This window comes from Lactuca virosa, chromosome 1 (genome assembly GCF_052849685.1).
Source record: "Lactuca virosa cultivar CGN04683 chromosome 1, Lactuca_virosa_CGN04683_v6, whole genome shotgun sequence".
NCBI lineage: Eukaryota > Viridiplantae > Streptophyta > Magnoliopsida > Asterales > Asteraceae > Lactuca > Lactuca virosa.
In genome coordinates this window covers 41,483,674-41,498,325 of record NC_136426.1, presented here as the reverse complement: position 1 = coordinate 41,498,325, position 14,652 = coordinate 41,483,674, and the positions used below count along the sequence as shown (strand labels likewise).

The 14,652-nt window shown below is 43.4% G+C and overlaps 1 protein-coding gene across 1 annotated transcript; it reads left to right on the top strand.

The window, feature by feature from the left end:
• The first annotated feature begins 347 nt into the window (after positions 1–347).
• Positions 348–1,745, top strand: LOC145111778 (putative carbohydrate esterase At4g34215). The gene is made up of 2 exons (XM_079048053.1): positions 348–988; positions 1,306–1,745. Exons 1-2 carry the CDS (start codon positions 407–409, stop codon positions 1,603–1,605), a joined length of 882 nt encoding a protein of 293 aa, XP_078904179.1. The 5' UTR covers positions 348–406; the 3' UTR covers positions 1,606–1,745.
• Positions 1,746–14,652: the final 12,907 nt, after the last annotated feature.

Sequence of the window (14,652 nt, the reverse complement as noted above, 5' to 3'; positions counted from 1 at the left end):
ATCAGAAATGACTTGTTAATTTGTTATCATATTCACAATTATATGAATACGTCCAAAAACTCACAAATCACAATTATAAGGATACATCCGAAAACAGCTGTGTGACTGTTTTCAAAGAACACCATTACGAGTTTATGATCCTCTCTCAACGACTCAAAACTAACTCCACTTTTTATATATTGTTACCCGTTTGGTATAATCTTAGTAATTAACAAGCAATTCGCAAATGTGACAAAAGTTTTTTTTATAGATAAAATGATAAATTAAACGGGGGGAATAATCTTTGCTTTGAAGTCGGGCAAATTATATTCTACTGCATTTCTTTGATTTATCGCTTTAAGAAAAAAAGAACCAAAAGACACACTACGTGCTATACCCCACGTACACACCCACAGCCAATAGAGATATGCTACTATTGTACCTCTCCTACGCTATTCTTTGGATCTCCTCCGCCGTTCCGGTAGTTATCGCCGCCGCCGGGAAGAGCATTTTCATCTTGGCCGGCCAAAGCAACATGTCAGGCAGAGGTGGCGTCGTGAATGACACCTGGGACAACTACATTCCACCGGAATCTTACCCTAATCTCGCTATCCTCCGTCTCAGTGCGGACCTCAACTGGCAATTAGCCACGGAGCCTCTTCACCGTGACATTGACACCGCCAAAGCATGCGGCGTTGGGCCTGGGATGGCCTTTGCAAGTTCGTTGTTGGGAAAGGATTCGAGCGTTGGGGTGGTGGGTTTGGTTCCTTGCGCAGTCGGAGGGACTAATATTAGCCAATGGGCACGTGGCGGGGAGCTTTACAAGCAGCTGATACGGCGGGCGGAGGCGGCGTTAGAGGGTGGAGGCACCATCCGAGGGTTGCTTTGGTTTCAAGGGGAGAGTGACACGGTGAACCGAGAAGATGCGGAGTCGTATAAGACAAGGCTGCAAAATTTTTACCTTCATGTGCGTGCCGATCTCCTTTTGCCGGTGCTTCCTATAATTCAGGTAATTTTTTTTATTTGTTTTTTTTTTTGGCATGAGAAATCATTTCACGCATGTATTAATTAATTTCAATCCAACCCCTTCATTTTTTTTTCATATATATGTCCATTTCAATATAATAATAATATAAAATATAAAAATCCGTTATATTTTAAACAAATGATACAAATATCATTACATTCTTATAGTCTTTTACCTTTATAGTCTTTTACCTAAAAGGTGATTATATTGTTAGAGTCTTGCAAAAACGTTGTTTGGTTTTTTTGGCTTATCTAAAAAAAGGTTACATGTTTTATGTTTTAAACGGGCATGGTATGCAGGTAGCATTGGCATCCGGGGAAGGAGAATACGTAGAGATGGTGAGAGAATGGCAACTAGGAATGGACCTGGTGAACCTACGAACCGTTGATGCAAAGGGTCTTAGCCTGGAACCAGATGGGTTGCACCTCACCACACCATCTCAGGTCTCTCTTGGCCACATGTTAGCCAACGCTTTCCTTCAAACACGGCCTTCCGCTCTTGCTCTCACGAGTGGTCATGTTTCAAGATTAACAATCTTCCCAAAGATTCTTTTCTCTGGGCTATTCGCTAATTTCTTAGGCTCGAGACTATTGTTTTAATTTTACTTATTAATTAATTGTAAAGGGAATATGATCATTGATGAAAGCATGCAATGCATTCAATTGCACGGAAAAAGCTTTTTACAAACGATTTTATTAATATATGGGTCTTGTGGCTTAAACCTAGGATGCTTTTCTTAAAGGAGTATAAGATATAGAGACGTTTTGTCTTGTTTTGTTTTACAAGTACTGATGTTGCGTTGCATTACCCCTAGCTTCTTTATTTTTTATTGAAACGTCATGATTTGAACTTGGATATATCATATAGGAATTAAGGAGATTAAGCCACCTGATGGTTCAGAGTAGTACTTTGTTATATGACAAAAAATTTACTAATGAATCAATATTCTGAGTAGAAAAATCTCACATTAAAATTGGTCACCGGTAACGACCCAATCTGTTCGTCACTATTTGTTGCTGAATATGTGTGTGTTCATTTAAAGCATTGGGAAAATGACTTAAATGTTCTACTAAGTTTCTAGGGTTGGTCCATTTAGTTCTTAAAGTATTTCCGGTTTGGTCCATTTAGTTCTTAAAGTATTTCCGGTGCTTTATAGGGACATAAGGTAGGAAACAACCTGCGTTTTTAGTCACAATAACCTATTTTAGCCAGTTTCAATGTCAAGTCAACTATTTTTGCCATATCAACCATTGGAAAGTCAACATCACATTTTTACAATTTCTTTGTTACCGGATCCAAACACAAACCCATCATCCTCTCTTGTTTTATCACGAGAAAATCTTTTATTTCTTCTCTCTACGCCATCTCCCTCTTGAACTACCTGTATCATTCCCTCCTCTTCCATTTCCAAATCTATTCTCCTTTCTGGAGATGAATTTCAATGAGTTTGCTTTGCTATCCATGAGTTTTATGCTTCAACATCTGTTCACGGAGGTTTGTCCCTCTGGCTTGTAGTAAGTTGTGTAACTGGATCTGGAACCCATGGAGTACTCGATTTCTTTGAGTCATTGCCTCCTTTCTGCATCATTACAGCTCCACTTCCCTTCATGCTTATAGAAACGCTCCCATGTGTTACCATTGCAAATCCATGTCTGTCAAGATCATCAAAAGCATAATCAGGTACTTAATCTCCATATCAGATCTCAAACAAAAAGAATATAATCAGTTAAATGTATGTAACACAAAACTATTCTTTGATTTTTTTTCTCTCTTCTTCACCACCAAATCGCATTCTCCTTCTTGAACTAGCTGAATCCTTCCCTCCTCTTCCATTTACAAATCCATTCTCCTTTTTGAACTACTTGAATCCTTCCCTCTTCTTATCAGACCGACTTCATAGTTGTGTTTGGATGCCATTGTTGAAAACTGTAACTGGGATTGAGTTGTCAAATTAGGGAGCCCTAATTTCCTAGATGACAAGGACGATTTCTACTTCAGGTTGTAAAGAAATACCCGAGTGAAAACCTCGCGACTCTCGTGAAGAGATACCTCTCCGGTCTAAAACTAACAGGTTCAACCACCACTACATCCATCACTCGACAGATCATAGAAATCGCCGCCTACTTCCTCCTACACCATGCCAAGAGTTTGCGGTGATCAGGGACTTTGGTAGTTTGTGAAGGATGAGGAATGAAAGGGAGGGAAGAACCAGGAAAACGTTGTCGTGGATTTGTGTAAGATCCAGTTTCTAGGTATTTGAAGAACGAAGGGAAGATGATTTATCACATACCTGGGTCAAGGGAAATGGGGTCTTAAGAAATGCTTATGTGGCAAGGGGTAACCGGTTTACCCTTTCAATTCTTCCAAAATGACCTAACAAACCCGACAAAAACTAATTTATGCCCTCATACAGCAACGAAAATACCTTAAGGACTAAATGGACCAACCTTAAAACTTCGTAGGACATTTATGTCATTTTCCCTAAAGCATTTGTAACATTTTTTTGGGGGTAGTTTTCAATTTAAATCTATATTTTTACCAAATAATATTTATAACTTGGTAACATTTTTTGGGTAGTTGCATATTTGATAAATAATGAAATATTGTTTTATGACATGATATTTGTAAAAATTTCATTAAAATATTCATAACATGGGTTGGAAGTCAGGATAATTTTAAAATTATAGTTAGATTTTAACTGAATTATTATTTATATTTAATTAGATTTTGATTTTTTTATTTAAAAAAAAATTGAAAAGAAAAACTCAAATAGATCATAAAACATATTTAAAAAAAAATTCAAAACAATTTGCATGATCTTTTTCCTTTTTTTTTTCTTTCTTTTAGTAGTGTGTGTCATACCCTATTTTATCACACTTTTATTTTTATTTTTATTTTTTAATTGAATAAAAATATAATTAAATAGAAATACTAATTGTAATTTTTTTATGATGTCCGCTCTAGCCCTCAAAACCATATCGAGCTCGTTTCTGGGGAGGTGATCAAAAGGTTTCGTTAAAAATTTCATATCCCAACTTCTTTGCTTCTCTTCTCTTCTCGAGCTTTTTGCTTCTCATCTCTAGCTTTCTTTTTCTCCTACGACTCTTAAAATTCAAATTATAAATTTCCAAACTACTAGCAACTCTGTGAATCTCATCTCCTTCCCTCTTGATACATACGTCCTTTCTTTTCGGTGTTTCCTACCTTTGTTGTAAGAACCTAAAATTTATATAAATTTGACTTTTAGTCAAATATTGACAAAAATGGCAAAACGGTTAATTATGAGAAAAAGATGGGATTATGAAGTTCACTTAATGAAAATGGCCAATAAGATTTTAAGTCACTAAGAAGAGGTTAGATGAGTAAGTTCAAGAGAAATAAATGAGAAGATGCATTTTTGGTCAAAAGTGTAAAATAGGAATTTTATGCTTTTTGGGCCAAGTTTGTGACGTAATAGATCTAGACCCGTATTAAGTTAGGAATATATGACTTAACTTAATTGTATAGTATGTTCCCACCTTCGCATGGATATAAAGATCATATAAAAAGGATAAGAAACGAAGAAGTTATGAAGGTTAGAAGTTGGGAAAAATATCCTAAAGTTGGAATGGAATCAACCAAGAGGTTGTCAAGCATCTACCGCGGTGCGGTGGGTTGATCACCACGGTGCACTGGGGCGTCTTCGTAAGAAAGAAATGTAATGTACTTTGCCCCACAGCGCAGTGTATGGGCACCACAGTGTGGTGGCCACAGTAGGATGCTAGTGGAGGAAGAGCACCACAATGCGGAAAGTAGATTGCCACGACGCGGTGGCTTAAGTGACGTCCATTGACCGAGGTCAAATGGTCACCATGGCGCGGTGAACAAGTAAGAGCGGCGCGGTTATGCACGCAGAACACATGTTATAACCTGTTAAGAACACATTCGATCCATTAAGATCGTCAGATCTATTGGGAGCTCAAAGGGGGCGATTTTGTTGCCCAAATAGTGCCAAGAGAAGATAGAGATGGTGGGTTGTTAGAATGTTATCCTTTCCACATCAAGGTATGATTTCTCTATTTTTGGTGAAATGTTTGATTAAAGGAGATTGGTTGAATTGATCATCCTACAGCTTGATTATAATGTTAATGATAGTGTGCAGGTGCTTTAATCAAGCTTAGAAAGTGATTTCCTATGAAATCTATGTATGTAAAGTGAGGGTTTGAAACCCTAACTAGTGAGTAGTCAATTGATGCATTAGATGTAGATTATAATGAATTGAGTAGTATGGGATGCTTAATTCATTAATTGGATTGGACTAAGAGAAGAGAATGAAGAGATAAAGTGTTGATCCATTAAGTGGTCATTTTGACCTTAAGAGTCATTAAGCTCTTAATAGGCTAAGATAAGTATTAAGATACTTGTAAATATGAATATGCCTAAGACCAAGAAGATGGACCCAGAATGCATCAATGGGGGAGTAGAGGAAAGTGGAACAACTAGTCTTCACTAACTGACAAGGTGAGTTATTACTCTCTCTCTCTCTCTAAGTTATTTTATACATTTTATGTATATATGTATGTATGTTTATGTATGTTAGAGGCATGTACCTCAGCATGACAAAGAGGAAGAAAAGGTAGTGCTATATAGATTATAACCCTATGTAAGATTATGTAAATGTGGTTATACATGTAAGACATGTATCTGAGCATGTATGTATAACCAAAGTATGTTCAAATGTATAAGGAAAATATATGGGTATTATAAGTAATACCCATAAAAGTAGATAAAGAAATAATAGGATTATATGCAATGTATTCCTATGCATGGTTAGAGATGAGAAGGGTACCCAAGAGATAGCAAAAAATGATAGAAGATGATTATATCCATTATAATCATAAGAGTAAGAATGTATGTTCAGACATAAATGGTATTGTGTAGAATACCAATATGTTACTAGACATAGTTATAGAATAAGTACTTAATGAGTTATGTTCTAGATATGTATTAGAAGATCTCTTGACGAGACAAAGAGATAGATTGTTCATGGGATTAGTGTTATGTGATGAGTCACATAACAAAGATATAGATGTAGAGATAGAGGTTCCTACGGGAACAAGAGCATGGTTCCTACGGGAACAAGAGCATGGTACCTACGGGAACAAGAGCATGGTTCCTTCGGGAACAAGAGATATAGGTTCCTTTGGGGACATGAGTGGGGTTCCTTCGGTAACAAGAAATAGAGATTCCTTTGGGAATAAGAGTATGGTTCCTACGCTGACAAGAGTAAGATTCCTTCAGGAATAAGAGCATGGTTCCTACGGTAGAAGAGTATGGTTCCTATAGGGACAAGAGTATGACTCCTTCGGTAATGTCCCTACAGGGTAAGAGATTATGATCCCTTTTGGGATGTAGATAGATGATTCCTGCGAGAATCCAGATTGTGAAAAGATATGTAACACCCATAAAATTCATGAAAAATATAAACTTTTAAAAACCAATCCATAAGTCATCATTGTTTAAAAAATAGTTTTCAAAACATGTTCAATATCAGAGTTTTCCCAAAATCATAAAACATAACACGAGGAGGTGCACGATCACGCCTTCGCCTTCCCGCGATCCTCTGAGGTACCTGAAACATAATCCAAAACTGTAAACCCAAAGCTTAGTAAGTTCCCCCAAAATACCAACACGTCACAATATCATAATAAGAACACCAAACAACACTAATACAGAGCCTTCAGTCCGACTGGAACGCCCTACCGGCTTGTAGTCTACCTGGTACGCTAACAGAACCTTCAGCATGACTGGTACGCCACACTGGGCCTTCAGCCTATCTGGAACGTTCTCTAGGGCTTCGGCCTGACTGGTACGCACCAGTGGCCTCCAGTCTATTCGGGACGCCCTGGGTCTGTTGGCCTTCAGCACAAAGTAGGACCGCCTCAACCCAACCATACATACACCGTGTCGACACACACACACACAGATATATATATATATATATATATATATATATATATATATATATATATATACACACACACACACATAACAGACAAGCATGCAAATAACCAGCCAGTAACAACAGACATATCTTACAAATCAAGAAGCATAGCATCATCCTATATACCAGGATACCGATCTAACATATCACTACAGTACAACAACATACATAACAAGATATCAAATCCAAAGGGTCGGCCTTGGTGCCTTCGACCCGCAAGTACAATAAGGAAAACTCACCTTGCAGACCGAACATAACTGATGAGGTCCGACTCTGAAATCTCAATTCTCTAACTGATACCTGTTCACGCCAAGTGAACAAATCCGTTAAGATCCCAAAATACCCTCAAGGTAAAACTTGGTCAAGGTCAAGAATCCATGTTGACCCAACACGTCGTGTTCCCCCTTGGCGACGCCGTGTTCCGCGAGCATCCAAACAGTCGAGAAAACCTCAGCCTACACGTCGTGTTCGCCCAAGTCCCAGCAGCTTAATACATTCAGCAGCCCTTTCAACTTCAAGAGCTCCAAAGTTCAGATCTAGACCAAAATGTGATTAGGAGGGGTAAAGTTTCCAACTTTATCCATTAGGACTACCAAAAAGGCCCCAAAAACCCAAATCACATGCTTGAAAAGCAAGGGCTTAGCCAAAATACTCTTAATCCTTAAGATCTGAAGTCCAACCCTTTCCAGAAGTGTTTACAACACCTAAACCATCCCAAAGGTTGGTGCTTTTTAGACATGCATGTCCAATGCATGTCTTGAACCCATATTAGGTCAAAAAGAGGATTTATGACCTAATCTCTATGCATGGCATCAAAACTTGGTTATAGACCAGATCCAAGCCACTACTACGTCACCTTGACCTGGAGATTCATAAAGTTGCAAACTTTATGAGATCCATCCCTTGAAACATCCAAGAACAAGGAGAAAAGGGACAAAACTCAAGATCTAACAACTTTGAATGATAATAATCGGGTCTTGGACACTTATAAAGGTCCAGAAGAGTGCCAAACGGAGGAATGGGGCTTGCTTGTTGGATCTGTGCTTCCTTCTTCCACCTTCTTCCTTCAAAACACCAAACTAGCTTCACAAATGGGAGAGGGAATAATTAGGGTTTCTTTCAGGGCGTGAGGAGCTGATGGGGGCTGAGGGTGAACAAAACCTAGCCTCCACATTCCTTTAAATTGGGAGAAAAACCCGAGAGATTAGGGTTTCATTTCAGCGGTCAACACGCCATGTTCCAAGAGGAAACACGTCGTGTTGCCCAAATAAAACATGCGCCTTGTCACATTTAGACACGCCATGTTGGTGCCTCCAACACGCTGTGTCCAAACCTCAATTATACCCAAGGGTGCTACCACCTTACCAATTGACATGAAATAGAAGTATATGGATGAATTTAGAAGTACATGAACATCGGGATGTTAAAATTCTACCCCACTTGAACTAGACTTCGTCCTCGAAGTCTGGCGCAACGAACAAATGCGGATAATGCTCCTGCATTTCAGGCTCCGGTTCCCAGGTCCACTCAGAGCCCCTTCGGTGCTGCCATTGAACCTTTACCAACGATACTTCCTTGCTACGCAAAACCTTCACCTTCCTATCCAGGATAGCCACCGGCCTCTCAACATAGTTCAGACGCTCATTGACCCGAATTTCATCCAAGGAAACCACTGCATCCTCATCCAATACGCAATTTCGCAGCTGCGAAACATGAAAAGTGTTGTGAATCTGACTGAAATCCTCAGGAAGATCCAATCTGTAAGCAACCTTGATGTAGCACCTGGTTCTTGGTATGTATTTTATTTCAGTGATTTTGCATTTTTGGCCTGGGACTCGGCGAGTTGAAGGCCCAACTCGCCGAGTAGAAGCGGGATGAGACGCGGGATTTAAGTGATGGACTCGTCGAGTCGGGTCCCGAACTCGACGAGTAGGCTCTGACTAGACAAAACCCTAATCTGAGGGTTTGCACCCTATTTAAACAACCTTATGCAGCCTCCATCGCCCCTTTATGCTCCCAGAAACCCTCCATAGCAAACCCTAAGTGTTTTGGTGCAAGATCTAAGGCTTTTGAGTGATTTTTGTGGGTTTTGACCTCAAGGAAGTAGGAAGAGCATAGAAGGATCACGAGGATACTGAAGGATTCGAGTTTGGTTCATCATTTGCAGTCTTTGAAAGGTATAACGTTTGTACCTTGCTTGCTTGTTTGTTAGATCCCTTTTTGGGGAAGATTTAGGGCTTTTTAAGCCATATGAGGTAGCCAACCATGATTGCAAACATGGTTGGGGGTCAAGACTTCGGATCTAAGTCTTGGGAGGGGTCACAAGGCAGATTTGGGTTGCTTTTGCACTCAAGGAAGGCCCCATGCAACATAAGAGCCATTTTAGAGCCTTTTTGGCTCAAAAGTCCCCTGCATGCACGTAAAGTTCGTAAATTTACGTGCTAGATCGAGCTTAGGGGCTTGGATCTATCATTTGGTCAAGTGTTGTACATCAGAAATCGAGGATTTAGGGTGTGGATGTTATCGACTCGGCGAGTCCGTTCTTGTGACTCGACGAGTCCAAGGCTTTGAGTCCCATATCTGTTGAGGGTCAAAAGGACTCAGTTGGGTGTTAGAAGGGTTGTAGCAGGACAGAAAGAGTGACCCAACGCATTGGACTTAATTTTAGACCTAGAGTTCATGGGACTCGACGAGTGCTAGAACAGAATCGGCGAGTCCAAGGCAATCTCCTTATGTTTGAAGATGAACTCGACGAGTTGTTCATACAACTCGGCGAGTCAAGGTCAGGACTTGTTCATCAGTTGAAGGTGAACTCGGCGAGTGTTCGTCCGACTCGGCGAGTCGGATGAAGGTTCATTGATGTTCGTAAGGAAGGGAACTCGTCGAGTCATTGCCAAACTCGACGAGTCGAGTCGTGGATAAGGTCGAGTAAAGGGGAGGGACTCGACGAGTTGACGGCATAACTCGGCGAGTCGGGTCAACTGGAAGTTGACTTTGACTTGGACTTGGTTAGGGGTAAAATGGTCATTTTACCCTAAGAGTAGATATCAGTTTCTAACTGAGTGTTTTGTGGGGATTGTAGCCGGAGGATTTCCGGAACAGCAGCGGACGGAGGTTTCCCGCACAGCTTTTCAGCAGTTTCTCGTACGAGGTGAGTTACCTTCCAGTAGGGGTGGGTCTAAGGCCACAATGCCGACCCACCAAAGAGGAGTATTTAGAAGATGATTGTCTTTGTGATAATTATCTTGGTCTGGTTACATGCTTTGGTCATGAGTTTTATTTGTATGACATGTTACGTGTATGATAGGGATTGGTTTCCCTGATAGCGGTCCTTAGGACCAAAGGGTAGGTCAGTACCCGGATATGCCTGACTGTATGTTTATATCTTGTTGTTGTATGCTAGTGGTAGGGGGTGGAATAGTCCCCAGTTACCGGTTGAAAGATACCGATGACAGTTACCGGTTGAAAGATACCGATGATGATTACCGGTTGAAAGATACCGATGATGATTACCGGTTGAAAGATATCGACGATGATTACCGGTTGAAAGATACCAAGGATATTATATGGTATGTGGTATGATGGGGGAACTCACTAAGCTTTGTGCTTACGGTTTCGGTTTTGGTTTCAGGTACCTCTTCGTCTAAGGGGAAGGAGCCGGCGGCGTAGCATCGCATCACACACACACATGATTTCCGCATGGAGCTTTCTGGGATTGTACTCTGATATGTATTATTTTATGACTTGGGTTTTCAGACATGATGCTTTGTTTTATGAGATGACGTGTTTTCACAGTATTTTCTTATGAATGTTTTTATGAGTCAGTTAATCAAAAAGAAATTTTTGGACTCGAAAATTGGGTCGTTACAAGTTGGTATCAGAGCCCTGGTTTGAGGGATTCGGACACACCCTCGGGGGTGTCTGGACTCAAACTGAGGGGCTAAAAGGTTTTTACAAGGAAAAATGGTTTGCTAAAATCTAAATGGAAGGATTTTAAGAAAGACGAAGTGTGTGATGCATGCGACCGGCTGGGCTCAAGTAAGTTTTCCCCAAGATACCCATACTTGATATGTTATGCTAAATGGTTTTGATTCAGAAAACTGCATGCTAGAATAGGACTAAGGATCTAGGAGGATGCCTTGTGTGCCTGATATATGATTCTGAGAATTGCATGCTAATTAGGGCTAAGGATCTAGGAGGATGCCTTATATGCCTGTTATATGAGCTGTATGCTAGGACTGTTTAGTTAGGGGAAGTGGTGGGGACTCCTAGTGCAGCTGATGGCGGAGGGTAGGTCGGAGAGTGCCCCAGGAAAGCCTGGGATGAGACTAGATGGAAAGGGATATTGGGTAAGGGACCTGGCAAAGTCGAGACAGTCCTTGAGGAAAGTACGGATAGATGTGGAAGGTAGTGTGGGCCCGTACTACTGGAAGCAGAGGATCCGTACTCGGATCAAGGAAGGTTGAGACAGAACCGGGAACCTTGGAGAGTGTGTTAGACCTCTCGAGAGTATGTATGATCTTGACATTATGCGTGTATTTTCAGCATGGTGACCACGCGACATGGAGCAGGAGGTTCTGGATCAGGATCAGGATCAGGCTCGGGTGCAGGATCCGAGCAAGTTGATGACGGGCTGCGCGAGTTCATCGCGTCCGAGATCACGAGGGGTATCCTTGATGCGACGCTGGTTATCTTCGGGTCGATCAAGGAAGGGATCATTGAATTGATGGAGGATCGCCTCAGGGCGTTCAGGAGTGACATGGCGGCCAGCCAGTCAGGATCGCACACACTGTCCTTCAAGGACTTCCGAGGGAGCGGTGCGCCGGATTTCCATGGGGCGAAGGACCCCATTGCTGCCAGACGATGGATTGCAGACATTGAGTCTGCACAGTTGACTAGCTTCTGCCCCGAGGGGTCGAAGGTGAGGTATGCAGCAGGATGCTTGAGAGACAGGGCCAGAGATTCGTGGGAGTCGGTTGGTGACTCTCTGGGAGCCTCGGCTGTTGAGGCTATGACATGGCCGGATTTTGTGACCCGGTTCAGGGCGGAGTTTGTGCCAGCTATGGAGCTTCAGCAGCTGGCCAGGGAGTTCTTGGACATGAGACAGACTACGGAGACTGTGGCGGAGATCACCGCCAAGTTCCGGGAGAGGGCATTGTTGGTGCCCCAGTATGCGGGTGATGAGGACATGAGGAGAACCCGCTACCATGATATGTTACGAGCTGACATCCGGGAGCATGTCAGTTTCTCAGCTTGCCCTACCCTGGATTCCATGATTGCCAGGGCTAGGGAGAGGTAGATTGATCTGGAGCACATCCGGAAGAGGAAGGCAGCGAAGGGGCTGACGACGGGGGCTTCGGGGAAGAAGCCCAAGGGATCCGATGGTAGGCCGAAAGGCCAGTCAGGGCGGGACCGCTGTGGGAAATGCGGTCGGTCACACGAGGGAGCTTGTTGCACTGGGTCGGGTTCAAGCTGCTATAAGTGTGGCAAGGTTGGGCATTTTGGCAGAGATTGCACTGCCCCTGCTCCTGCGATTCAGATATCAGACCTGATTTGCTTTCATTGCAATCAGAAGGGCCATAAAAAGGCCAGTTGCCCCAGATTGACAGCAGCAGCGACGCCGGCAGTGGCGCCGACTCCAGCGATAGCACGGGTTGTGGATGGCCGGAAGGCCAAGATCGAGGCTCCAGTGGTTCGGAGCCGAGCATTTCAGCTGACAGCCGAGGAGGCACGCGCTGCACCCGATGTGGTGACGAGGTATGATTTCTTATTTGTATGTTGTTATGTTATGTCGCTGTGATTTTGATATATTATGTGCCTTGCTTAGGATCGTTCCATGTGAACGGTATCCCAGTTCAGGTGTTGTTTGATTCGGGTGCCACCCGATCATTTGTCTCTCTTGCGCTTAGCAAGACGTTTCCAGAGTCTTCGGGCATGTTGGATTTCCCTCTAGAGGTCGAGATGGCGGACGATCGGTCGGTACGGGCGTCAGAGGTCTATCGGGATTGTGTTTTGAGGCTGTTTGAGGAGCGTTATCTGGTAGATCTGGTTCCCATACCTTTGCGGGGGAACAAGGTTATTATCGGTATGGATTGGCTGAGCCCCAATGGGGCAGTGATTGACTGCGCGCAGCAGTCAGTATGGATTAGGACCCCTAGTAGGGGAGAGCTGGTGGTTCAGGGCGAAGGGCCACAGCAAGGACCAGCTTTATATTCGGCAGCGAGGGCTAGGCGCTACCTCCAACAGGGTTGCGCAGGTTATGTCGCCTATGTTATGGATACCTAGGAGGCGGGTAGGGCGACGGTGGGCGATGTGCCCGTAGTACGAGAGTTTCCGGATGTATTCCCCGAGGAGTTGCCTGGGATACCTCCGGAGCGACAGGTGGAGTTTAGGATCGACCTAGTCCCTGGTGCGGCTCCAATAGCCAAGGCACCGTATCGGTTGGCTCCTCCTGAGATGCAGGAGTTGTCTACACAGCTGCAGGAGCTGTTAGACAAGGGATTCATTAGACCGAGTAGTTCTCCCTGGGGACCCCGATTCTATTTGTGAAGAAGAAGGACGGGTCGCATCGAATGTGTATAGATTATCTGGAGCTGAATAAGGTAACGGTGAAGAACCGTTACCCACTCCCGAGGATTGATGACCTCTTTGACCAACTACAGGGAGCGTCTTGGTTCTCCAAGATTGATCTGCGTTCAGGGTATCACCAGATGAGGGTCAGAGAGGAGGATGTGCAGAAGACTGCGTTTCGGACGCGCTATGGCCACTATGAGTTTGTGGTGATGCCTTTCGGGCTCACCAATGCTCCTGTCGCGTTCATGGACCTCATGAACCGCGTGTGTAGACCGATGTTAGACCGGTCTGTGATAGTGTTTATTGATGATATATTGGTTTACTCCAAGACGCGAGAGCAGCATGAGGAGCATCTGCGAGAGGTTCTGGAGACTTTGAGAAGGGAGAACTTGTATGCTAAGTTCTCCAAGTGTGAGTTCTGGTTGCGCGAGGTGCAGTTTCTTGGGCACCTTGTCAACCAGAACGAGATTTCGGTAGATCCGGCCAAAGTGGAGGCCGTGATGAGATGGGAGGTTCCGAGGTCTCCATCTAAGATTCAGAGTTTCCTAGGATTAGCCGGCTACTATGGGAGATTCATCCAGGATTTCTCCAAGATAGCTGTACCCCTGACCAGGCTAACGAGGAAGGTCGTGGTCTTTCGTTGGGAGCCTGAGCAGCAGGCTGCATTCGAGACATTGAGGCAGAGATTGTGCGAGGCTCCAATCTTAGTCCTGCCAGAGGGCATGGAGGATTTCGTCGTGTACTGTGATGCGTCCATCTCGGGTTTGGGCGCAGTATTGATGCAGAGAGGGCATGTCATTGCTTACGCTTCGAGGTAGCTGAAGCCTCACGAGGCGAACTACCTGATGCATGATTTAGAGCTGGGGGCTGTTGTGTTCACCCTCAAGATTTGGCGTCATTACCTCTATGGGGTTCGTTGTACGATTTACACGGACCATAAGAGCCTGAGGTATCTCATGGACCAGCCAAATCTAAATATGAGGCAGCGTCGGTGGCTTGATGTGGTAAAGGATTATGACTGTGAGATCCTCTACCACCCGGGGAAGGGCAATGTGGTGGCCGATGCGCTTAGCCACAAGGCAGCGCCGAT